This window comes from Oncorhynchus gorbuscha, linkage group LG16, assembly GCF_021184085.1.
Source record: "Oncorhynchus gorbuscha isolate QuinsamMale2020 ecotype Even-year linkage group LG16, OgorEven_v1.0, whole genome shotgun sequence".
Lineage (NCBI taxonomy): Eukaryota > Metazoa > Chordata > Actinopteri > Salmoniformes > Salmonidae > Oncorhynchus > Oncorhynchus gorbuscha.
In genome coordinates this window covers 65,918,206-65,944,971 of record NC_060188.1, presented here as the reverse complement: position 1 = coordinate 65,944,971, position 26,766 = coordinate 65,918,206, and the positions used below count along the sequence as shown (strand labels likewise).

Genomic DNA, 26,766 nt, shown 5'->3' with positions numbered 1-26,766 from the left:
CTGCCAATGGCTGGAACGAACTACAAAAATCACTGAAGCTGGAGACTCATATCTCCCTCACTGGCTTTAAGCACCAGCTGTCAGAGCAGCTCACAGATCACTGCACCTGTACATAGCCCATCTGTAAACAGCCCATTTACCTACCTCATCCCCATACAGTATTTATTTTATCATGCTTCTTTGCACCGCAGTGTCTCTAACCTCCATGTGTAACTCTGTGTTGTCTGCTCACACTGCTATGCTTTATCTTGGCCAGGTCGCAGTTGCAAAATCAACTAGCCTACCTGGTTAAATAAAGGTGAAATAAAAAAAATATTTTAAAAACTTGCACATTCATCTTCTGCACATCTACCATTCCAGTGTTTAATTTCTAGATTGTAATTACTTCGCCACCATGGCCTATTTATTTCCTTAACTCCCTTATCCTACCTCATTTGCACTCACTGTATATAGACTTTTTGTTTTCTATTTTTCGACTGTATTATTGACTGTATGTTTTGTTTATTCCATGTGTAACTCTGTGTTGTTGTATGTGTCGAATAGCTTTGCTTTATCTTGGCCAGGTCACAGTTGCAAATGAGCACTTGTTCTCAACTAGCCTACCTGGTTAAATAAAGGTAAAATAATAGTAAAAGCCAAAAACAAAGAATCACAAAAACTTGGAATTTATTTGAATATGCAACATATACAAATATGTTCGGACTATATTCAATACATTCATGTTTTCAGATTATTTAGTCAAGAAAAATATAAAATAATTTAGATACATAAATATATATTTAAATAGATATATAGCAATAATATTTCTGAGAAAACAAATCTGTAAAATCTCCCAAAAATACAACAACTTCATGTTTGAAACAACTTTGTCATTTGGCTAAATTCATCATTGTTCACGGCTGCTTCTTAAGCGTTTCATCATGGTCGATGGTCTAACAAGGCAGGAAGTAGTTGTTTCCTAGCACGCGGAACTGTCTTCTGGTCCTCATGTTGTATTCAAACATGTAGGGGCCACTATAGAGGTAGGTGAAGCCTAAAAACCATATAGGGTAGAGAGGTTAGCGACATGCCACACTGACAAACTATCAATGCTCAAGAAAATCTAAAATATGACTTAAAAGGACTATTCAGGGGACTTTCTTATATTCAATGAATACTTTAGAAGGTAGGAAATAATATTTTGTATATTTACGTCTCCTTGGCTTGTAATGCACAGTTGTGTGCTTAGATGCTGTATCGCACTCACCTCGGACTTGGAAGGCTGCAGTCACTTTGCTTGTCATGCCTGGGAACTGTTCATCCACACGCTTGGGGAAACCTCTGTCCATGCTTTTCATTTCCTCATCGTAACTACGGTAACAGAAATATTAGTGAGATTGTGATACTCTTGACATAAGAATACAGTATAATGGCAACAAACAGTACATAGAAAAGGTGACCAAAAATGACATCGCTTGTATTGATATACTAGACTCCACTAACCTGTAGTAGTTGTCGCCAACAAAGAACAAGGTCTTGCGAGAATATTCATCGTACAGGGCGGCATCAACTTTCTTCACGGTCCTGGGCAGACCCAAGCTCTTCAGGTTTCTGGGATAGCCGGGGACGATGTCATAGCCATAGAGAGCCCAGACCTGATGGTCTGCAGGGACAGAGACAGAGTATTACTGAGATATGACTCCAATTAAACAGCTTAATGCATTCACACAGAATTCATTACAGGCAAAGAGTGAGGCTAGCACTGATATGGCTGTAGCCTCCACAGTTGTTGTCTAGACACCATGTGGAGAATACAGCCATACAAGGGCTAATTTGAGGCAATTGGTGACTGCAATACCTTTAAAGAGGAACACTCTGTCAGATAGCTGGCTCTCATAAGCAGCATTGATGTTGTCAGGGAGTTCAGGCCAGAAAGTCTTGATGAGGTTCTGATGTGGTTTGCTGCTCTGAGGGTAAATACGCCAGAAGAACCTGAAGATGAAGGGAGGTCATCAGAACATTAGAGCTCTGGATCACAGATTAAAAGGCAACCATTTTGTTTCTCTGGGAAACAGTGTCATTCATAGACTGTGTCTGAGCTGTAGGTTACCATAAGTCACTGAACATCTGATCTAGGCTACATGACGTGCTGTACCTGCCCTTGAAGAACATCTTCTCCCCACGCAGAGTGGTGACAGCATCCAGGACCAGGGTGGGGTCACAGGCATCAGGGGTGGAAACAGGTGTAGGGTCGGGCTTATCTGGGTTGGGGTTAACATCTTGGTTTGGGCCTGGGGGACACAGATACTCATTAGTTCCGGTTCCAATATTGGAAAGTCTCATAACATGAGTTACTTGGAGATTTTTAGCATGAGCCTTTTTGTTAGTCAGTCAAAAGAAGTGGAATACAGCAATATAAATGTAAATCAAACAAGTCAGAAAGAGAAAAGATCATTTAATACTGACCGTATATGTACTGGATACCGGTGACATCATCACGAGGCAGAGAGAAGGTGCTGGGATCTGTGTAGCTGTACACTGGGAACATCAGCGCTCCAGGGTCGTTGGAATGGCTGAGACCCAGGGAATGGCCAAACTCATGGGCAGCCACCAAGAACAGGTTGTACCCTATATGATGAAAATATATCATTCTTCTACTCTGTTGTGGACATTTTCATGACATTTACATTTTAGCAGACGCTTTTAACCAGAGCGACTTACAAAAGCTATTAGGATTAAGTGCCTTGTTCAAGGGCACATTGGTGTATTTTTCACCTAGTCGACTTGGTTATTCAAATCAGCAACCTTTCTGTTACTGACCCAATGCCCTTAACCGCTAGGCTACCTGACACTTCACCCAGGATTGTCCTACATTTGAAACAGGGTAATGTAGTAAATTAAGTTATGTTCCACATTTATTGTTGTGATAGAGGTTCTCACCTCTGGTTGAGCTGAAGGTGAAGTACTCATCATCATCAAAATGAGCATCTCCTCCAATGTCAGCGCCGGGGGAGAAGGCATGGGCCAGGGTGCCTTCAGGGCCATCGAAGGGGTAGAAATCACCATGATCTACACAGACAGGATGAATAATAGTATGAGCCATCAGAGATGAGGACAAATGCATACTGTATAAAAAAAAGAATTATTTATGTTAGTTTCTCAAACCGATGCACTTATAGGGGCCCAATGTAATAAGGCAAAGTGACTCGAATAACACTCTTTCAACTCGTCAAACTGTAGACAGATTACAGTGAGGGGGACAAGCAGTGATGATACTGTGTTTGTTTTTTTACGAGTGGTGGTGATGTTGGTTATGTAAGTGGGATGGGGCATAGGGTGCACCTCTGTTTCAAAGCTTTTAGTCAGGGAATACTGTCATAATGTCTGAATATACCTGCACCGTGCTCTGACAGGAGGAATGTAAAGAGAGGATCCTCCACAGGTACTGTATCTCCCGCTCTCCCTTTCTAACCCTGCTACTCAAACATCCTGAGAGCTTTAAGTGTCCGTCTTTCATGTTTCAGTTTTGAAGACCCACTTCAGCCTCCCTAGCACCTCAGTTATCACCTGATTTACCTCACAAAAGGTGATTTTAGTAGATGGTGCAGGGCTCCTAATTACATGGAACAAGTTGGGGGGGGGTTGGCCTTTCCACTATTGCTTCTCTGTTGTTGCCATAAGCAAGGGGGAGGCCAACGATATCAGAGTGCACCCACCAGACCAACTGAATTTAGCAATTGTGTTAAAAAAAAACACTATTTTGTTTTTTCACCCTTAGTGTGTGTACTTTACTCAGTGGTGTAAAGTACTTAAGTAAAAATACTTTAAAGTACTACTTAAGTTGTTTTTTGGGGTACCTGTACTCACTTATATTTTATATCTACTTCACTACATTCCTAAAGAAAATGTACTTTTTACTCCATACATTTCCCTGACATCCAAAAGTACTCTTTACATTTTGAATGACTAACAGGACAGGAAAATGGTCAAATTCGCACACTTATCAACAGAACATCCCTGGTCATCCCTATTGCCTCTGATCTGGTGGACTTACTAAACACTGCTTCTTCTGCTTCTTTTGTCCGAGTGTTGGAGTGTGCCCCTGGTTATCAGTGAATAAATGGTGCAATCTAGTTTGTTTAAAATAGAGAATTTGAAATTATTTAAACTTTTACTTTCAACACTTAAGTATATTTGAGCAATTGCATATACTTTTGATACTTAAGTATATTCAAAACCAAATACTTTTAGACTTTTAAAGTAGTATTTTACTGGATGGCTTTCACTTTTACTTGAGTAATTGTCTCTTAAGGTATCTGAACTTTTACTCAAGTATGACAATTGGGTACTTTTTCAACGACTGACTTTACTAATTATACTTGGAATTATGTTTTTCAACAAAGAAATAAAATATGTATATATAAACTCAGTAAAAAATGAAACATCCCTTTTTCAGGGCCCTGTCTTTCAAAGATAATTTGTAAAAATCCAAATAACTTCACAGATCTTCATTGTAAAGGTGTTAAACACATGTTTGTTCAATGAACCATAAACAATTAATGAACATGCACCTGTGGAACTGTCATTAAGACACGAACAGCTAACAGACAGTAGGCAATTAAGGTGACAGTTCTGAAAACTTAGGACACTAAAGAGGCCTTTCTACTGACTCTGAAAAACACCAAAAGGAAGATGCCCAGGGTCCCTGCACATCTGCGTGAACATGCCTTAGGCATGCTGCAAGGAGGAATGAGGACTGCAGATGTGGCAAGGGCAATAAATTGCTATGTCCGTACTGCGAGACACCTAAGACAGAGCTACAGGGAGACAGGACGGACAGCTGATCGTCCTCGCAGAGGCAGACCACGTGTAACACCTGCACAGGATCGGTACATCCGAACATCACACCTGTGGGACAGGTACAGGATGGCAACAACAACTGCCTGAGTCACAACAGGAACACACAGTCCCTCCATCAGTGCTCAGACTGTCCGCAATAGGCTGAGAGAGGCTGGACTGAGGGCTTGTAGGCCTGTTGTAAGGCAGGTCCTCACCAGACATCATCGGCAGCAACGTCGCCTATGGGCACAAACCCACCGTCGCTGGACCAGACAGGACTGGCAAAAGTGCTCTTCACTGACGAGTCGCGGTTTTGTTTCCCCAGGGGTGATGGTCGGATTTGCGCTTATCGTCGAAGGAATGAGCATTACACCGAGGCCTGTATTCTGGAGCAGGATCAATTTGGAGGTGGAGGGTCCGTCATGGTCTGGGGCAGTATGTCATAGCATCATCGGCCTGAGCTTGTTGTCATTGCAGGCAATCTCAACGCTGTGCGTTACAGGGAAGACATCCTCCTCCCTCATGTGTTACCCTTCCTGCAGGCTCATCCTGACATGACCCTCCAGCATGACAATGCCACCAGCCATACTGCTCGTTCTGTGTGTGATTTCCTGCAAGACAGGAATGTCAGTGTTCTGCCATGGCCAGCAAAGAGCCTGGATCTCAATCCCATTGAGCACATCTGGGACCTGTTGGATCGGAGGGTGAGTGATAGGGCCATTCCCCCCAGAAATGTCCAGGAACTTGCAGGTGCCTTGGTGGAATAGTGGGGTAACATCTCACAGCAAGAACTGGCTAATCTGGCACAGTCCATGAGGAGGAGATGCACTGCAGTAGTTAATGCAGCGGGTGTCCACACCAGATACTGACTGTTACTTTTGATTTTGACCCCCACTTTGTTCAGGGACACATGAATATGAAATATAGTAAAGACTTTGACAAGGTTATAAATAATGATTTTTAATTGAAATAATTATTGTGTCCTTCAAACTTTGCTTTCGTCAAAGAATCCACCATTTTCAGCATTTACAGTCTTGCAGATCTTTGGCATTCTAGTTGTCAATTTGTTGAGGTAATCTGAAGATATTTCACCCCATGCTTCCTTTTATTTATTTTTATTTTATTTCACCTCTATTTAACCAGGTAGGCAAGTTGAGAACAAGTTCTCATTTACAATTGCGACCTGGCCTGAAGCACCTCCCACATGTTGGATTGGCTTGATGGGCTCTGCTTCTGTATCATACGGTCAAGCTGTTCCCACAACACCTCAATAGGGTTGAGATCCAGTGACTGTGCTGGCCACTCCATTATAGACAGAATACCAGCTGACTTCTTCTTCCCTAAATAGTTTTTTCATATTTTGGAGCTGTGCTTTGAGTCATTGTCCTGTTGTAGGAGGATATTGGCTCCAATTAAGCACTGTCCACAGAGTATGGCATGGCATTGCAAAATGGAGTGATAACCTTCCTTCTTCAAGATCCCTTTTACCCTGTACAATCTCCCCCTTTACCACCACCAAAGCAGCTCCATACCATCACATTGTCTCCATATCATGCTTGACAGATAGCGTCAAGCACTCCTCCAGCATCTTTTCATTTTTTATGCCTCTCACTAATGGTCTTCTTTGTGATCCGAACACCTCAAACTTAGATTTGTCTGTCAATAACACTTTTTTCCAATCTTCCTCTGTCCAGTGTCTGTGTTCTTTTGCCCATCATATTATTTTATTTTTATTGGCCATTCTGAGATGTATTTTTCTTTGTAACTCTGCCTAGAAGGACAGCATCCCGGAGTCGCCTCTTCACTGTTGTCATTGAGACTGGTGTTTTGTGGGTACGATTTAATGAATCTGCCAGTTGAGGACTTGTGAGGCGTCTGTTTCTCAAACTAGACACTAATGTACTTTCTTGGCAGTTTCTCACATGAAATAGCCTTCATTTCTCATTTCTCAGAACAAGAATAGACTGATGAGTTTCAGAAGAAAGTTATTTGTTTCTGGCCATTTTGAGCCTGTAATCGAACCCAGAAATCCTGATGCTCCAGACACTAAAGTAATCTAAAGAAGGCTAGTTGTATTGCTTCTTTAATCACCACACCAGTTTTCAGCTGCACTAACATAATTGCAATTGCCCTTTTAAAATTATAAACTTGGATTCGCTAACACAACGTGCCATTGGAACACAGGAGTGATGGTTGCTGATAATGGGCCTCTGTACGCCTATGTAGATATTCCATGTATAATCAGCCGTTTCCAGCTACAGTAGTCATTTACAACATTTACAGTGTCTACACTGTATTTCTGATCAATTTGATGTTATTTTAATGGATAAAAAAATGTGCTTTTCTTTCAAAAACAAGTACATTTGTATGTGACCCAAAACCTTTGAAAGGTAGTGTGTATATATGGAGTGGATCTTTAAATGTATACATTCTTAGTGTACATGTACAGCATGACATGTTGGTGCATCAGACCAATGGTCTTTTACCAATAGTATTGTTATAATAGGTTATTTGTAGCTTTGACAAACATTCAGAATCACATCCAAGTAATTCCAGGTTACACTTTCTAAATATTTAATTAATCATGTTTCAGTTGGTCACATTAACATTGTGTAAAATAAAAGTTTCTTACTTCTGTTGCCGAAGGAGATCATGATGTCAGCGGTGCCGCGGTAGATACGGGTGAACCTCAGGGGGGAGACCTTGGCCCACACCTGTAGTGCTCTCTCTATGGAGTTGTCAACCTCAGCCACAGACATGTCAGGAGTGTAGTCCTCAATTCTGAAAAAGACAATACACCAAAAATATTTCTCAATGTTGAATTTTTTGGGGGGGTTTGTTAAGCAAACCCTGACTTTGGCCTATCACTCACAGTGTCTCTGTGTATAATTTGATGTTTGCAAATACAAAACTTTTATGATTGACTCATTTACATTTTCTTTTACATTTGAGTCATTTAGCAGATGCTCTTATCCAGAGCGACCTACCGTGGTGAGTGCAACAAACAGTTTGGTGTAGTTTAGTGTTTTTCTCAAGGTTTACAGACAACCTAATTCGTATTGCAACTAACTAAATGTTAACATTACAAACCCTATTTTTGCTCACCATGGTCAACTTGTTTTTCTCACTCCTCTCACCTGTAGGTAAGCTGGTTTGTTGGCCACTTAAGGTTATTGAAGGTGGTGAATCGGCCGAGTTGGACGTCAGGTAACCCGCAGCGTGGCTTCTTCATCATCTTTACGGTCTCAGCATCCAAGGTTCCTGTCACCTTGAGGCCAAAGAACCTCTGCATCTCGCTGACTTTCCTGCTCCGCTGGCTGGGCCCCCGTCTGAACATTGGACCCGTCTCCTCCGTCAGGTTAAAGAACTTCTTCAGGTACGTCTACAGAAAACACGGCAAGCATGATGTTATAATGATAGTACCATTTACTACAGTGTTATGAATATAATATAACACATCCAACCTGACTGAAGCCATATGGAGTTACATGAACACGTCTGTTCCATCATAATATTTTCAGTTGTAAAACCCATAAAGACCTTCCTTCCAAAATATTTTACAATAATCATACCTCTGCAAGGGCTTCATCTTCTTCAGTAGGTGGCAATATTGGCAAAGAGTAAACCACTATTGCCAGGTTGACTAGTAGTAAGCACAGATTGAAAGTCTTCATGATGCTTCTTCCTTGAGAGCTTCTTGTTTGTGTGGTGTGTGGCCAGGGGATGTCTTATATACGCTTAAAGCATGGGAAGTTGAGCAATGTCTCAGGTGAGTAATCGCTGTCAAAACCCTCTCCATCAAACAAGAGGAAGGAAATCAAGGTGATGACATCACCAAATACATTTTCCACAACAAAGGAATTATGACAAAGACAAAAACCCTGCCTTCATCTACTATATTTACACATTGTTATATTTGTTATTTGTCATTGATTGTTATGGTAACCATTTTATATCCCAATGAAGTGTGTACTTTTTATCACTACATCTAACTGTTCATTATGTACTATAATTTGGAGGAAAACATACCCTCAAATTGATTCAGACACAAAAATCTAATCAATAGTCAAATCAACTAAATTATCAGACCTCAGGATAAGACCAAGATGCAGACAAAGTTCAAAGTGACAAATGTCAAGGGCAGGTGGAGGTCAGTAATCCAGGGCAGTCCGTAAGGGACTGGGGAAGATAATGGGGAAGATGGGTGACACCTGGAGGGGGGTGGAGACAAGCACCAAGACAGGTGAAACAGATCAGGGTGTGACAGTAGCAACCTGGTGTCCTCCTAAGAAAATGAACAGAAGAGAGGATAAGAATTTTGGAGATGGGGAAAGGGCCCGAGGGGCAGATCCCTAGTGAAAAGCCAGTGGTGGTCTGCCTGTCATCGATACCTGGAAGTGTTTTTGAGAAGAGCCATCCGAGCTCTCTTCCAGGTCCGGCAACAGCAGCGGATGAACATCTGGGCAGAGGGTATGCCGACCTCTTCCTCCGGGAAGATCGGGGGCAGATATCCCAGGGAACACTCAAACGGCGAGAGACCAGTGACAGAGTAGGGGAGGGTGCTGCGGGCATACTCAACCTACATGAGTTGCTGGCTTCAGGTGGTGGTTTTGGCAGAGACAAGGCAGCGATGAGTTGTCTCCAGGTCCAGATTGGCTCGCTCCGACTGGCCGTTAGACAGGGGTGGAACTCGCAGGACAGGTTGGCCGACGACCCAATGAGCGTGCAGAACGCCTTCCAGAACCGGGATGAGAACTGAGGACCCCGGTCAGAGACCATGTCCACTGGGAGTCCATGGATCTGGAAGATGTGCTGCACCATGAGCTGTCTCTTTAGCAGAGGGTAGCTTGGGGAGAGGAATAAAACAGGTGGCCTTGGAAAACCAGTCCACTACTGTAAGGATGATGGTGTTGCCATCAGATGGGGGAAGTCCAGCCACAAAGTCCAGGGATATGTGTGACCAAGGACGGTGAGGGACAGGAAGTGGTTGAAGGAGAAGAGCCAGTGCTTGCCAAGGAGTTTTATTCTGCACACAGATCGTGCAGGCATCGACGAATGCGGACACATGTCAGGGACCATGGTAAGCCACCAAAAGCATTGTCGTATATAGGCCAGGGTCCGACGGGAGCCCGGGTGGCAGATACCGAGGGGAGGACAGCGTCAGGGACAAACATCTGCCCCCCCTCCGGGTCTGGCTGGGAACGCTGCATCTCACGGACCTGATTCTCTATTCCCCTGCTGAGTGCCGCCGCCAGACACGAGGTGGGGAGGATGGTCTCGTGGTCCGAGGGAGTAGCTGTGGGGCTATAGCAGCATGAAAGCGCATCCGGCTTGACATTCTTGGAACCCGGGCGGTAGGAAAGGGAGAAGTTAAACTGGGTGAAAAGCATATAAAATGAGTAAAACAAACATCCCCTATACACTTCCTGATGAACTCAGTCACCGTGTCCGTGTATACGTCAGTGTTAGGCAACCCAGAACATATCCCAGTCCGTGTGATCAAAATAATATTGAAGCATGATTTCTGATTGGTCAGACCAGCGTTGAATAGACCTTAGCACGGGTACTTCCTGTTTGAGTTTCTGCCTATAAGAAGAGAGGAGCAAAATGGAGGGAGAACGTGGGAGTGCCCTGTAGCTATTCCGGAAGGGGGAATAATCATGGTTGATAGTTTTTGTGTTGATAGCATTGTGTTGATAGAACTCCGGTAGCGTTTTCCTCATATTAGATTTTTTAAATCTCCAGCTACAATAAATGTGGCCTCAGGATGTGGTTTCCAGATTCCACAAGTCCAGTGTAGTTCCTTTAAGGCCGTCGTGGTATCGGCTTGAGGGGGAATATACACGGCTGTTAGTATAATGAAAGATAATTGTCTTGGGAGGTAATACGGTCGGCATTTTATTGTGAGACATTCTCGGTCGGGTGAACAAAAGGACAGGAAGTCATCACAATCACACCATGAAACATACACCACCGCCTTTTTTCTTCTAGGAGAGTTCTTTATTCATGTGTGCATGATATACTCAGTACCCAGCTGGCTGTATGGATGGGAACAGTATATCCGGAGAGAGCCATGATTCTGTGAAACAGAATATGTTACAGTCCCAGATGTCTCTCTAGAAGGAGATCCTCGCCCTGAGCTCATCTACTTTATTGTCCAAGGACTGAACATTAGCGGGTAAAATACTCGGAATCAGTGGACGGTGTGCATGCCTCAGACTAGAAGTCCACTCCGAATACTTCTTCTCCGCCGACTGGGTCTTGGAGCAGCCTCTGGGATGAGTTCAATTGCCCTGGGGGTACAAACAAAGGATCCAATTCAGGAAAGTCATATTTTTGTGCATAATGCTGGTGAGTTACAGCCTTTCTGATATCCAAAAGTTATTTCCGGCTATACAGTTGAAGTTGGAAGTTTATATACACTTAGGTTGGAGTCATTAAACTCGTTTTTCAACCACTCCACAAATTGACCAGGGGGTCAAAGGTTTACATACACTAAGTTGACTGTGCCATTAACCTCTCTAGGGTAGGTGAGACGCTACCGTCCCACCAGGCCAACATCCGGTAAACTGCAGAGCGCTAATATTCTAAATACACCATTCGTTAAATTAAACATTCTTGTAAATACATGCATCTTACATCATTTAAAAGATGAACGTTTTATTAATCCAGCCGCTGTGTCAGATTTCCAAAAGGCTTTACTGCGAAAGCAAACCAAGCGATTTCCTGAGGACAGCGCCCCGCACACACAAGTATTACTAGTATTTTCCAACCAAGCATTACCATCACGAAAGTCAGAAATAACAAATCGCTTACATTTGAAGATCTTCCTCTGGTGGCAATGCCAAGTGTCCTAACTATACATTGAATGTTTGTTTTGTTTGATAACATCCATTTATATAGCCTAACACACTAAACACTAAACAACACTAAACAAAACATTTATCCAGTCATGGTTGGTTTCATTGCAATCCGCTGGTTGTTACTAACACAACCATACTTGATGGTTCTTTTCCCGGGACGAATTGACGGTAACAAACCGATTTGAAGACACCAATCAATGACCTCATTGCGCACCAATGGTAGGACCGGTCTATTGTTGATTGACTATTTTGGCCCAATGACCACTGATCATCTTGAAATCTGCTCCAAAACCGCCATCATCTTGAAATCTAGCTTGGAAGATAGCCAATCAGCCTTTGTCGTAAACTCTGGCGTAAAAGAGGTTCATTCGCCATTGCAAATTCTACTTGACAGAGCCACGAGTGTTACACATAGCAGTACATAGTCAATAGCATTTTCAGCAAGCTTATATATATATTATGACGAACAAATCAGGAAAAGCTAAAACAAAGTCTAGGTGTACAGATTTAACCCAAATTATAGAGGAAATTGATAGAGAAAGCGAGACCGAGTTGCTTTAGCAAGATTAATCTTTCAGTTTTGCTACCAGTAATGGACTGAGTTATGATTCCGTTATGGAGTTATTGGATTTTCAACTGCTTGGGAAGGGCGAAAAACTGTTTGTGGACAACTTCTACACAGGCCCTACCTGTTTACAGAGCTGAGGAAGGGCTACAAACTGTTTGTGGACAACTTCTACACAAGCCCTACCCTGTTTACAGAGCTGAGGAAGGGCTACAAACTGTTTGTGGACAACTTCTACACAAGCCCTACCCTGTTTACAGAGCTGAGGAAGGGCTACAAACTGTTTGTGGACAACTTCTACACAAGCCCTACCCTGTTTACAGAGCTGAGGAAGGGCTACAAACTGTTTGTGGACAACTTCTACACAAGCCCTACCCTGTTTACAGAGCTGAGGAAGGGCTAGAAACTGTTTGTGGACAACTTCTACACAAGCCCTACCCTGTTTACAGAGCTGAGGAAGGGCTACAAACTGTTTGTGGACAACTTCTACACAAGCCCTACCCTGTTTACAGAGCTGAGAAAGCAGGATGTGTGGGCTTGTGGCACCATTCGGACCAACAGAGTGGGCTTTCCAAAAACAAAGGTGAATGACATGCCTAAGCGGGCTGAGCGGGGTTTCCATGTGACGGATTCGTGAAGATGACCTGCTCTTTGTAAAGTGGATTAATACCGGAGCGGTGGTCATGTGCACAACTATCCACAAGTCCTTCAGTGGCGATCACGTTGTCAGGCATGTGAAGGCCGGTAGCGGGGCATGGACCACAAACATTTTTTCCCATTTCAGCTGCTGTGAAGGACTACAACAAGGGCATGGGAGGTGTGGACCTGTCAGGTGCACTGATAGGATACTACAATGTTGTCCACAAGACCATGAAATGGTATAAGAAATATTTAATTGACATTGCTGTGGTGAATGCCTTCATCCTCCAGAAGGAAATGGCCAAGAGCTGTGGGCAGCCCCCCATCTCACAGCTAGCCTTCAGGGAGCTGCTTATCCGGGAGCTTGCTAGCTACAGCAAGTCCACTGCAGCACCTTCTGTCCCCTCTACCTCTGTCCCTTCTGCTCCAACCAGTGGTGTTCACCTGCCCAGATTCATCTCTGCAGGCATGAATGTGCCTCCTGGCAAACAGGGCACAAGCAGGGAGATGTCGTTGTGCCCTTTGTCACAGGAAATGCCCCTTCACCTGCACCACCTGTTCAGTAAGCCTCTGCTTTACAGCAGAAAGAGACTGCTATGGGCCATGGCACCAGCAGCACAATATTGTGTAGAAGACTTGAGGGTCTTCACAATATTGTAAATAGAAAATGTGTAAATAGTTACCCTTGTTTTGTTTAATTATTATTATTATTTTTAAAATATTTTTGTGGGGTGTGTTAGAATAGCATTTATGTAATTTGTAAATAGGTCTTTCCTTCAAAATGTATCACTGTACGAATTTGGCCACTTGGGTACATTTGTGTGGGACACCTGGGTGACTTCATGCTCAATGCCATGTAGCTCGCTCATTTTTGAAGTTATCGGTCTAAAACTTTGCTCAGCTATTTTTGCTATCTTATGTTCTTCATTCAAATCATCCCCAGCATCCTATCTGCATGTTTGGCTGTTCTTGTTCATTTGAAAGATGCAACAACAATAAAAAACAGAAAACGTATGTTTATTTCCTTGTATTTTCTTCTACCAGATCTATTGTGTTATATTCAATTCACATTTCCACAAAATTCAGAGTGTTCCCTTTCAAGTGATACCAAGAATATGCATATCCTTGCTTCTGGGCCTGAGCAATATGCAGTTAGATTAGGGTGTGTCTTTAGGCGGAAATTGAGAAGGGGTACCCCAAAGAATTTAAACAGCTTGGACATTTCCAGAAAATGATGCCATGGCTTTAGAAGCTCCTGATAGGCTAATTGACACCATTTGAGTCAATTGGAGGTGTACCTGTGGATTTTTTTCAAGGTCTACCTTCAAACTCAGTGCCTCCTTGCTTGACATCATGGGAAAATCAGAAGAAATCAGCCAAGACCTCAGAAAAAAATTGTAGACCTCCACAAATCTGGTTCATCCTTGGGAGCAATTTCCAAATGCCTGAATGTACCACATTCATCTGTAAAAACAATAGTACGCATGTATAAACACCATGGGACCACGCAGCCGTCAAACCGCTCAGGAAGGAGACGCGTTCTGTCCCCTAGAGATGAACGTACTTTGGTGTGGAAAGTGCAAACCAATCCCAGAACAACAGTAAAGGACCTTGCTGGAGTAAACAGGTACAAAAGTATCTATATCCACAATAAAACGATTCCTATATCGACATAACCTGAAAGGCCGCTCAGCAAGGAAGAAGCCACTGCTCCAAAACCGCCATAAAAAAGCCAGACTATGGTTTGCAACTGCACATGGGGACAAAGATTGTACATTTTGGTGAAATGTCCTCGTCTGATGAAACAAAAATAGAACTGTTTGGCCATAATGACCATCGTTATGTTTGGAGGAAAAAGGGAGGCTTGCAAGCCGAAGAACACCATCCCAACCGTGAAGCACGGGGGTAGCAGCATCATGTTGTGGGTGTGCTTTGCTGCAGGAGGGACTGGTGCACTTCACAAAATAGATGACATCAGCTCTGTCAGGAGGAAAGGGCCAAAATTCACCCACCTTATTGTGGGAAGCTTGGGGAAGGCTACCCGAAATGTTTGACCCAAGTTAAACAATTTAAAGGCAATGCTACCAAATACTAATTGAGTAAATGTAAACTTCTGACCCACTGGGAATGTGATGAAAGAAGTATAGGCTGAAAGAAATAATTCTCTGCTTTATTCTGACATTTCACATTCTTAAAATAGTGGTGATCCTAACTGACTTAAGACAGGGAATTTTTACTAGGATTAAATGTCAGAAAATTTGAAAAACTGAGTTTAAATGTATTTGGCTAAGGTGTATGTAAACCGACTTCAACTGTATGTAATAACACATAAAACGTTCTGGGCTAATAATGTAAGAAATAACACGCAAAAATACTTTCCTTCTCGTCTGGAAGCAGAGCTGCCATGTCTGTCAGCGCCATCTTTGTCTTTTGGCAATGCTAGGGACACCCAACAAAAAACTCTCCCTGGTGCTCTCCTTTGGTGTAGCTTTATTCTGTAACCTTTACACTGGGAGTCGGGAAGCAAGTACAGGGAGTGTATTTAGGAAATACATTTACATAGAACAAAACCAGAAACACAGGTAGTGTACAGACATAAACTCTGGAATAGAAACAATAACACCTAGGAAAATAACTTAAGGGAGTGACACATATATGGAAGGTAATCAGGCAGGTGATGGAGTCCAGGTGAGTCTGATGATGCGCTGGTGTGCTTAACGATGGTGACAGGTGTGTGTAATAATGAGCAGCCTTGGTGACCTCGAGTGCCGGAGAGGGAGTATACGTGACAATCATTAATATGGTAAACATGCCATCATTATCAAGTAGTGTCACATCACATAATCATGCAACATCTTTCATCAGACAGCATCCTGTTAATTCAACCCAGGATTTCAAAACAAGCATTTAATTGCTGACAGCTGTGGGATACTGTAAAAAGACATTGCTCAATCTGTTTTATGAAAACCTGTGAATGGCTTAATTTTCCTGTGATGTAAACCAATTTGTTGTGGTTTTCCACAACAGAATGACACATCTATTTCATGCATATCACTACGTTCCTCTATTGAGTCCTCCATAATTTGAACAACTGTCTCTGGGGTGATGCCAGGTAGAGTGTAAGGCTTTGAGCAGAAGATAGATCAGCCATCTCCCCTCTTTAGCGTGTTGTCATTAATTTGTCCTGTACAGTCCATTAACTCAATGGTAGGCCCCGTGGCAGTGACATGTTTGCATTTAGGGTCAAATATATATATACTCAACATACCCCTTGAAGAAGTAGATTAATTCCTTTGGAAATAAAACAGGTAGTTTAGTATGTGGAGTGTGATGACATTCAAAATCAGTCATAACTCAAGTTCTATGGTATGTATTTATGGTTTGGGGGAGGACTTAGAAATGAATCTGATTTTCACAGATGCAATTGATATACAATAGCTACCTACATATACAATGGCTGCATCCATGTCATGTATGTATGCCTGGCCACAGTTGGGCAGTAGGATTCCTCATCATACCTGAAGATCAATCATAATCAGAAATGCCACCCACCAGGTTATGATACACAGTACATGTAGCCTAATAACCATTCTGGTTGAAACCAACATGGTTCCCCTTGTTGAACACAATAAACTGATGTTTTCTGTGAGCAAAACAGTTTCTTAATCCATTGTTCCAGAAGATGCAATAGAATTGTTAGCATTTAATATAATAATAATATTGTTGTGACTATATTGGACATAACCACATTACCCACATTTGTTGAATCATTATATGTGACAGTGTTAGTGGGCAGATAAAGAGGAAGTCTCATGGGAGTAAAGTCAGTCTAAAGGGAGCCCGTCTTAAAGGAGTCAGTCTATGGCAGTCTTAGATAGGTCTAAGGAGTACCTGCAGCACTTGTGCCCGGTGAAGAACACTGTGAGGCAGACAATGCGAAAGTGAAGTGCAGCATCTATAGCCTTCACCCTAAAGGGGAAGCCAAAGTCTGAGATGTTTATGGGGTAGCCCTCGAGGAGATTTTGCTGATTCTCTGCCCAGTACTGGGAGCATGAACGATACAAAACGAATGACCATTCACTACGAAAAACAAACATGTCATGTGTTAATTCATCACATTATGCAGTACCTACATTCAACGCTCTTGTTAATTACTGTCACTCTCCTATTATTGAGTTGCAACAGCAGGATATTTATTGACACATCAAAGCATTTGTTATCAACCAGTTAATTTGATGCAAATTATTCCTGTGCAGTGCTGCAGTATATTTGAAAAACAGAATGTTGTTCTTCTCAATGTTTTCATAGGCACCGTCCATATAATGAGGTACTGTATATCTGACCACAGGCTGGTGATCATGGTGATGCCTGTCTTGTCAAAGTGAGGATACTTACGCCACATAAATCTGACATGACATCGCTCTGGGGTGTCTGCCAGCACGGCAATATCTATCAGCCCCACAGTTAATTTGATCTCTGGGATACCTACATTTCAGCGCAACTGAACAGGACATTTGATTCAAGAAATCTTTTCAATCGCGTGGTGTTGTTGTTACTCAACTGCGTTGAGTTAATTTCCGTTAATTCTCTGAGTGAAAAAGACGTGGTAGGGCGACATTATCATACTTCCCAACAGGTTTTGTAGAATAGTTTGTTTTAATATCTCATGCACATTGATTGATTATTTTATCTCATACTATACAAAGATAAATAACTTACATTTTTCTAAACTAATCCAATCTGTAGGGGTTGGATTTATTGCATAGTTTGTTTTAATATCTCATGCACATTGATTGATTATTTTACCTCATACTATACAAATATAAATAATTTACATTTTTCTAAACTAATCCAATCTGTAGGGGTTGGATTTATTGCACCCGTTACTGAGATGGTTGTTCCTGTTTAGATGTTTTAGGTTGTATTATCTAATATATAATATAGATTGGAATTACTAATCACTACACAAACTAGTGTATTGTGACTTGCAGATCTGATGTTGCTCATGAGCAAGGCTTTTCAGGCAACAATGTTGAGGATAACTAGGCCTTAAGAAATCTTTAATATTTGGTCATAAAGGATTTACTTTGAATTTAAACACAATAATTAGCTCCAGGAATATAAGTTATTGAATACAACAACCATGTCTCTCTCACATTCACTCGAAAGGCATGCTGGCAAATATGAAAATATGGCTTTACACCCTACAGTGTTAAAACAACACCTGCAGTGATTAGTGTTTGAAAATGAAACACCTTGTGCTGAATACATGTGTTGATGTGTTTAAAAAGTGTTAGTCAATAACATGTTCTGGTGTTTGCAATCTAAATACTTTGACGCATTTTCATTGAAAGTGTTACAGAAAATGATCAGTGTGATCAGATCCTGAAAACGTAGTTTTACAATGTATGTATGCTGCAATTCAGCTTTAAGCTGTAAATGAGTACAATTCAAAATAAACCTTAAATATATGTAAACCTTAAATATATTAATAGTTATATCAAAGCCATTAACTATCCTATATATACAAACGTTTGTGGACACCCCTTCAAATGAGTGGATTCAGCTATTCCAGCCACACCCGTTGCTGAGGTGTATAAAATCAAGCACACAGCCATGCAATCTGCATAGACAAACATTGGCAGTAGAATGACCTTACTGAAGAGCACAGTGACTTTCAACGTGGCACCTTCATAGGATGCCACCTTTTCAACAAGTCAGATCGTCATATTTCTACCCTACTACAGCTGCCCCAGTCAACGATAAGTGCTGTTATTGTGAAGTGGAAATGTCTAAGAGCAACAACAGCTCAGACGCTGAGTGGAAGTTCCCACAAGCTCACAGAACAGGACCACCGAGTGCAGAAGCACGTAGGGTGTAAAAAGGGTCTGTACCTGGTTCCAACACTCACAACCGATTTCCAAACTGCCTATGAAAGCACAAGAACTGTTCGTCGGAATCTTCATGAAATGGGTTTCCATAGCCGAGCAGCCGCACATAAGTCTAAGATCACCATGCACAATGCCAAGCCTCGACTGGAGTGGTGTAATGCTCGCCGCCATTGGACTCTGGAACATTGGAAACACATTCTCTGGAGTAATGAATCACGCTTCACGATCTGGCAGTCCAACGGATCAATCTGAGTTTTGTGGATGCCGGGAGAACGCTACCTGCCCGAATGCATAGTGTCAACTGTAAAGTTTGGTGGAGGAGGAATAATGGTCTGAGGCTGTTGTTCATGGTTCGGGCGAGGCCCCTTAGTTCCAGTGAAGGGAAATCTTAACGCTACAGAATACAATGACATTCTAGGCAAATCTGTGCTTCCAACCTTGTGGCAACAGTTTGGGGGAGGCCCTTTCCTGTTTCAGCATGACAATGTCCCCATGCACAAAGCGAGGTCCATACAGAAATGGTTTGTCGAGATCGTGTGGCATAACTTAACTGGCCTGCACAGAGCCCTGACCTCAACCCAGTCAAACACCCTTGGAAGGAATTGGAACACCGACTGCAAGCCAGACCTAATCGCCCAACATCAGTGCACAACCTCACTAACTATCTTGTGGCTGAATGGAAGCAAGACCCCACAGCAATGTTCCAACATCTAGTGGAAAGCCTTCCCAGCAGAGTGGAGGCTGTTATAGCAGCAAAGGAGGGCCAACTCCATATTAATGCCCAAGGTTTTGGAATGAGATGTTCAACAAGCAGGGGTCCACATGCTTTTGGTCATGTAGTGTATTTGAACAATCTATGAATCTTGGTATTCTAGACATGACTCAGTTCCTAACTGGCAAGCGCTCAATAAGTGACTCATACCTGTCTCACCCACGCTGCCCTATTTTAATTTTTGTCATTTAGCAGACACTCTTATCCAGAGCAACTTACAGGAGCAATTAGGGTTAAGTGCCTTGCTCAAGAGCACATTGACGGATTTATTTTACCTAGTCAGCTCAGGGATTCAAACCAGCAACCTTTCAGTTACTGGCACAACGCTCTTAACCGCTAGGCTACCTGCCGCCCATTAATTATTGCTTGCTCTATTAGTTACCCTCAACAACTCAACCTCAACCTGGAACAGGCTAATACTGTACTAACGTCAACACTTGCAACAGTGGTCCCAAACAGTAAGCCAGGCCTGGAGTGACACCTCAGTACCCGTGCCCCCCTCTCTGGCCAGGCAGAGCCCAGCTTCAATGCTATACAAATAATCTAAAATGATATTGGAGGCAGCTTATGGTATATAAATGAACATTCAATTCTCTGGCCATGGAAACCTGACGAGCCAGCTGAGGCGTCCCCAGTTGCTCCTGTAGCGACACCCAGACCTGACGTCACCCATACTAACAAAGAAAACACTCCCTGGTGCTTCCCTTTGGTGTAGCTTTATTCTGTAACCTTTACACTGGGAGTCGGGAAGCAAGTTCAGGGAGTGTATTTAATAAATACATTTACATAGGACAAAACAAGAAACACAGGTAGGGTAAAGACATGAACTCTGGAACAGAAACAACAACACCTAGGAAAATAATCTAAGGGAGTGACTTATTTATTTTCCACCATAATTTGCAAATAAATTCATAAAAAATCCTACAATGTGATTTTCCGGATTTGTTTTCTAATTTTGTCTATCATAGTTGAAGTGCACCTATGATGAAAATTACAGGCCTCTCTCATTTTTTTAAAAGTGGGATAACTTGCACAATTGGTGGCTGACTAAATACTTTTTTACCCCACTGTATATAGGGAAGGTAATCAGGCAGGTGATGGAGTCCAGGTGAGTCTGATGAGGCGCTGATGCGAGTACCGATGGTGACAGGTGTGTGTAATAATGAGCAGCCTTGGTGACCTCGAGTGCCGGAGAGGGAGTATACGTTACAATCATTAATATGGTAAACATGCCATCATTATCAAGTAGTGTCACATCACATAATCATGCAACATCTTTCATCAGACAGCATCCTGTTAATTCAACCCAGGATTTCAAAACAAGCATTTAGTTGCTTACAGCTGTGGGATACTGTAAAAAGACATTGCCTAGTCTATTTAATGAAAACCTGTGAATGGCGTAAGTCTCCTATGATGTAAACCAATTTGTTGTGGTTTTCACCACAACAGAATGACACATCTATTTCATGCATATGACTACATTCCTCTATTGAGTCCTCCCTAATTTGTACAACCGTCTCTGGGGTGAAGCCAGGTAGCGTGTAAGGCTTTGAGTGAGCAGAAGATATATCAGCGCTCTTTAGCGTGTTGTTGTCGTTAATTTGTTCTGTACAGTCTACAGTCCAGTAACTCATATGCAGGCCCCATGGCAGTGACATGTTTGCATTTGGGGTCATTTTTATACTCAACATACCCCTTGAGGACGTAGATTCATTATTTTGCAAATAAAACAGATAGTTTAGTATGTAGAGTGTGATGACGTTCAAATCAGTCATAAGTCAAGTTCTATGGTATGTATTTATGGTTTGGGGGAGGACTTAGAAAGGTATCTGATTTTCATGGATGCAATTTATATACAATAGCTACCTTCATATACAATGGCTGCATCCAGGTCATGTATGTATGCCTGGCCACAGTTGGGCAGTAGGTTTCCTCATCATACCTGAAGATCAATCAGAATCAGAAATGCCACCCACCAGGTTATGATACACAGTACATGTAGCCTAATATCCATTCTGGTTGAAACCAACATGGTTCCCCTTGTTGAACACAATAAACTGATGTTTTCTGTGAGCAAAACAGTTTCTTGATCCATTGTTCCAGATGATGCAACAGAATTGTTAGCATATGTTGTGACTACATAACCACATTACCCACATTTGTTGAATCAATATGTGATATATTGTGACAGTGTTAGTATGTGACAGTGTTAGTGGGCAGAGAAAGAGGAAGTCTCATGGGAGTAAAGTCAGTCTTAAGGAGTCAGTCTATGGCAGAGTCTTAGATCGGTCTAAGGAGTACCTGCAGCACTTGTGCCCGGTGAAGAACACTGTGAGGCAGGCAATGCGAAAGTGAAGTGCAGCATCTATAGCCTTCACCCTGGAGGGGAAGCCAAAGTCTGAGATGTTTATGGGGTAGCCCTCGAGGAGATTTAGCTGATTCTCTGCCCAGTACTGGGAGCATGAACGATACAAAACGAATGACCATTCACTACGAAAAACAAACATGTCGTGTTAATTCATCACATTATGCAGTACCTACATTCAACGCTCTTGTCAATTACTGTCACTCTCCTATTATTGAGTTGCAACAGCAGGATATTTATTGACACATCAAAGCATTTGTTATCAACCAGTTAATTTGATGCAAATTATTCCTGTGCAGTGCTGCAGTATCTTTGAAAAACAGCATGTTGTTCATCTCAATGTTTTCATAGGCACCGTCCATGTAAGGAGGTACTGTATATCTGACCACAGGCTGGTGATCAGGGTGATGCCTGTCTTGTCAAAGTGAGGATACTTACGCCACATGAATCTGAAATTACATCAAGTTGTTATGGGGTGTCTGCCAGCACAGCAGTATCTATCATGACCACAGTTAATTTTATCTCTGGGATGTCAACCAACATGTTATATACATTTACACAATCTCCTCTGTCTTGCAAGACTCATAAACATCCCTGTTCTTTTCTGAAAACAAGGTTTGGGAAGGTACCTTGTACCCAATTTGTGCATGTTTGTGCTTATTTTGTAGCAATCGCTCTGACAAATGAAACTAAATTATACTGCAGAATTTGGAGTTGGTGAAGTAGAACCTTGCTTCAGATCAGTAATTGTAATTTATGAATGGTCTGGCAGTTTGACTGTAAGTCTGTAGTTGTGGTGGTTCTCAGTAAGTTCAGTTACAATAACCGTACACAGCTTCCCATTGTAGCCAAAGAAAAACATACTGAGGCAAAAATAGCCTTGTTTTATGCTCAAATAAAAGTTAAATGGCAACTCCCCTACTTTTCAACCTCATATTCATTATCTCCAGTCTATGTGAAAACAGTTCATTTCTATATTTTGTAGAAACAAATATAACATTAAAAAGTTATACCTGATGACATCATCAAAAGACATTTTATAAGCAATGATTTTCAAACACTATGATATTTGCGGTGAGCAAGAAAATATCATCCCTGGTTTTGAAAATCACTGTTTTTCTTCCTTTGAATCTTGCCCAGTGATGTCACAGAAAAGCATTTTTTAGGATCTTTCGTCTATCTTTTTAACCACAGATCATAGAAACATGCAGCTTTCACCTATGTACACAGGTTTGGAGTTACCCTTTAAGTAGAAGTCAAGTAGAGCAAGATGTAAAATAAGAAAATTGCAGCCATATGCTCTCTATACAAGACAATACTTGCTTTATTGGTCCATTTGCATAGATATTCTTTATGCTGCCGAGCAGCGCCCCTTGATCACTTAGGTGTAAAGTGCTTTGCTGAAGAGCACAACAGTGGTAGGTAGTTTACAGGATATACAAGCCCTTTCGCTCACTCCCTGCAGATGTCCCCACAGGCAGCTTGGGGATTCGAATACCGGCCCACCTCCCTAACCTCGAGGCTACCGCTCCACTTGAGGTAGTATCCAGTGCCTATGCACTCAGCGTGACATTCCAAGCCAATATAAAATGGGACATGCAACCATCTTCACATGCAACCCACCCTCTGACAGTCAACATCTGCTTTGTCAGTCCAGCGCTTGATTATGCAGCTCCGGTGTGGCACCCAGGTTTCACAGCCCACAACGACTTGAAAAGATCAAAAGGCATTCAACCAAAATCATCATGGCCTCCACCGACGCCTCCTACGAATCTGCATACAATGACCTGGGCTTGCAGTCCTTGGAGTCCTACCTCTGCAGATCCTTGCCCAGAAGATTGCGAAATCCCAGGATTAAAGCAATGGCTGTCTCCTCAGATGAGAGGCCATGTCAGTGGCAGATCCACACGATCCAGTCACAAACCTTCCCCCTACTCAAACTGACAGATATTACAACAGCCGTATCCCTTACTTTGTGAGACTGCTTAATGCTGCTTAACTGTAATATTGAATACCTTATTTCAAATACCAGTAACTTCAACAACAACAAAAAACATATTATATTTACTTGCGTAGGCCTACACTTTAAAACCATGAGATGTTTATTTAACTAGGAAAGTCAGTTAACAATAAATTCTTATTTACAATGGCGGCCTACACCGGTCAAACCCTACCGACGCGGGGCCAATGCACGAATGCATGAAACCAAGGCTTTTACGGTTACTGAAGTCAACAAATGACTGCGCCTGGGGAATAGGAGTGGAACTGGGGGCTACAGGGACTGGGTTAACCTCTACATCACCAGAGGAACAGAGGAGGAGTAGGATAAGGGTACGGCTAAAGGCTATAAGAACTGGTCGTCTAGTGCGCTGGGGACAGAGAATAAAAGGAGTAGATTTCTGGGTGTGGTAGAATAGATTCAAGGCATAATGTACAGACAAGGGCATGGTAGGATGTGAGTACAGTGGAGGTAAACCTATGGGTTGTGTGATGATAAGAGAGGTTTTGTCTCTGGAGGCATCAATTAACATAGTTGAGGTCTCCTCGTGTGTGGGGTGGAACGAAGGGGCTATCTAAGGCAATTTGAGCGGGACTTCGGGCTCTACAGCGAAATAAAACAATAAAAACTAGCCAAATCAGCAGTAGACAAGGCATATTGACATTAGAGAGAGGCATAAAGCAATCACAGGTGTTGATCAGGAGAGCTAAGACAACAACGGGTAAATGGAGAAGAAATGGCAGAGCGGGTCAGTTAGATACATACAGGACCTGAGTTCGAGGCTGGGGCCGACAGGTAAACAAAATTAAGTATCACGTTATTGAAACAGTCCAGGGGGCATCAGCTGTGTAGCCAAGTGAGCATAGGGTCAAAAGAGTAGCAATAGGTTAGACAGGGTGCTATACGGTATTCACTACTACACTGGGCGAGCAGGGGACACAGCATTCAGAAAAAGCTAATGGGCCGGGGCTAGTGGATGGTTCTGCGGCGATATCATAACAGAATAGCCTGTTGAGACCACATCAGGCGATCACGTCGGCAGTCCAATCATGGTGGATCGGCGGGGCTCCATGTTGACAATAAAGGGTCCAAGCCGATTGGCAAAGGAGGTAATTATAGCCCTAGAATTAGTTGGTATATGGGCCTAGCTCGAAACTAGCTGGTGCTTACTTCAGGACAGGGACAGCTAGCTAGGATTAATGTTCCAGTGTATTGATCCAGAGCGGCAGGAATCCGGTGATATGGTAGAGAGAATCAGTCCGATATGCTCTGGGTTGATATCGTGTGGTGCATACTGGCAGGTGATTGTCCGAGCTAAGGCTGACTGATTCCGTGGAAAAAAGGCGAGGACAGCTAGCCGTGACTAACAAAGACTAGTAGCTAGTTAGCTGGCTAGCTCCTGATGGAAGTTCCAGTTATAAGGAATAAAAATAGCAGATCCGTACCACATTGGGTGAGGTGGGTTGCAGGAAAGTATATTTAGTTCGTAGATAGAAGTGAGATTAAGATATATATGAAAAAGACTGGCTATTTATAAGGGATAAGACGAAGATAGATATAAACGTCCTACTGTGCCACCATCTTGGAAACTATCATTAACTACACTATATATCCAAAAGTATGGGACACCCCTTCAAATTAGTGGATTCAGCTATTTCAGCCACACCCGTTGTTGAGAAGTGTATAAAATCAGGCACACCGCCATGCAATCTCCATAGACAAACATTGGTAGTAGAATGACCTTACTGAAGAGCACAGTGACTTTCAACGTGGCACCTTCATAGGATGCCACATTTTCAACAAGTCAGTTGGTCAAATTTATGCCCTGCTACAGTACAGCTACCACAGTCAACTGTAAGTGCTGTTATTGTGAAGTGGAAACGTCTAGGAGCAACAACAGCTCAGACGCGAAGTGGACACAAGCTCACAGAATGGCTCACACATACTTTTGGTAATTTAGTGTATTTGAACAATCTATGAATCTTGGTATTCCAGACATGACTCAGTTCCTAATTGTTAAGCTCTCATTAAGTGACTCATACCTGTCTCACCCACGCTGCCCTATTTATATTTGAGTCATTTGGCAGACGCTCTTATCCCGAGCGATTTACGGTTTGATAAATCGGGGGCACATCAACAGATTTTCCCCCTGGAACAGGCTAATACTAATGTCAACACTTGCTACAGTGGTCACTAACAGTAAGCCAGGCCTGGAGTTCCACCCTAGTATCCATGCCCCCCTCTCTGGCCAGCAGATTCCAGACATTTTGTCTGTGAAGGGCTGGGTGTGTCTCCCTTGGGGTCTGAAGCCATAGTGAGGGGGATGTGGAGGGCTGTCATATGATTTACCGGGTACCATCTTCTTCTGCTTGGGCACTGGAGGACGCCGCAAAGGAGCAGGTGGGTAGATCACCTGATATGTGTGGAGATTTTAGGGGAAGGTAGGGGGAGGACGGGTTTCCCTGATGCCACTATACTCATCTGAGGAGGAACCTCGCTGGTCACCTTCTTAGTCACATCCTCATCACCAAATAAACTGGCCACCTTGAAAGCATGTTTCTTCTCTCCATATATGCAACACACTTCCCCTGAGCAGGCCAAGGTCCTTGTACTGAACCCCACTCTCCTGGCAGGCTCGCAGCAGCTCTGGATCCTCCCTCTGCAACCTGTTCAGCCGAATACACCTAAAGTCATTTGCTGGGGTTGTCAGGCTACCAATGCACCCTGAATTCTCCTGCAGGGCAACAGTCAACCGCTCCACAAACATGTCCACTTTCTGGGTCTCCAACTTTTCCACCTTCTTGATCAGTCTTTTCAGGAAAAACACCACTGCTGCAATCTCCTTTTCCATCAT

General features: G+C 42.7%; 1 protein-coding gene and 1 pseudogene across 1 annotated transcript; both read right to left on the bottom strand.

Annotated features, from left to right (window-relative positions):
* Positions 1 to 649: 649 nt before the first annotated feature.
* LOC124000314 (collagenase 3-like) lies at positions 650 to 9,094 on the bottom strand. The gene is made up of 10 exons (XM_046306589.1): positions 8,391 to 9,094; positions 7,956 to 8,200; positions 7,451 to 7,599; positions 2,920 to 3,048; positions 2,446 to 2,607; positions 2,135 to 2,270; positions 1,838 to 1,971; positions 1,483 to 1,642; positions 1,247 to 1,350; positions 650 to 1,033 (listed from the first exon to the last, which is right to left on the bottom strand). The coding sequence occupies exons 1-10, from the start codon at positions 8,490 to 8,492 to the stop codon at positions 933 to 935; spliced, it is 1,422 nt and encodes a 473-aa protein (XP_046162545.1). The 5' UTR covers positions 8,493 to 9,094; the 3' UTR covers positions 650 to 932.
* A 745-nt stretch (positions 9,095 to 9,839) lies between these two features.
* Positions 9,840 to 26,766, bottom strand: LOC123999787 (annotated as a pseudogene).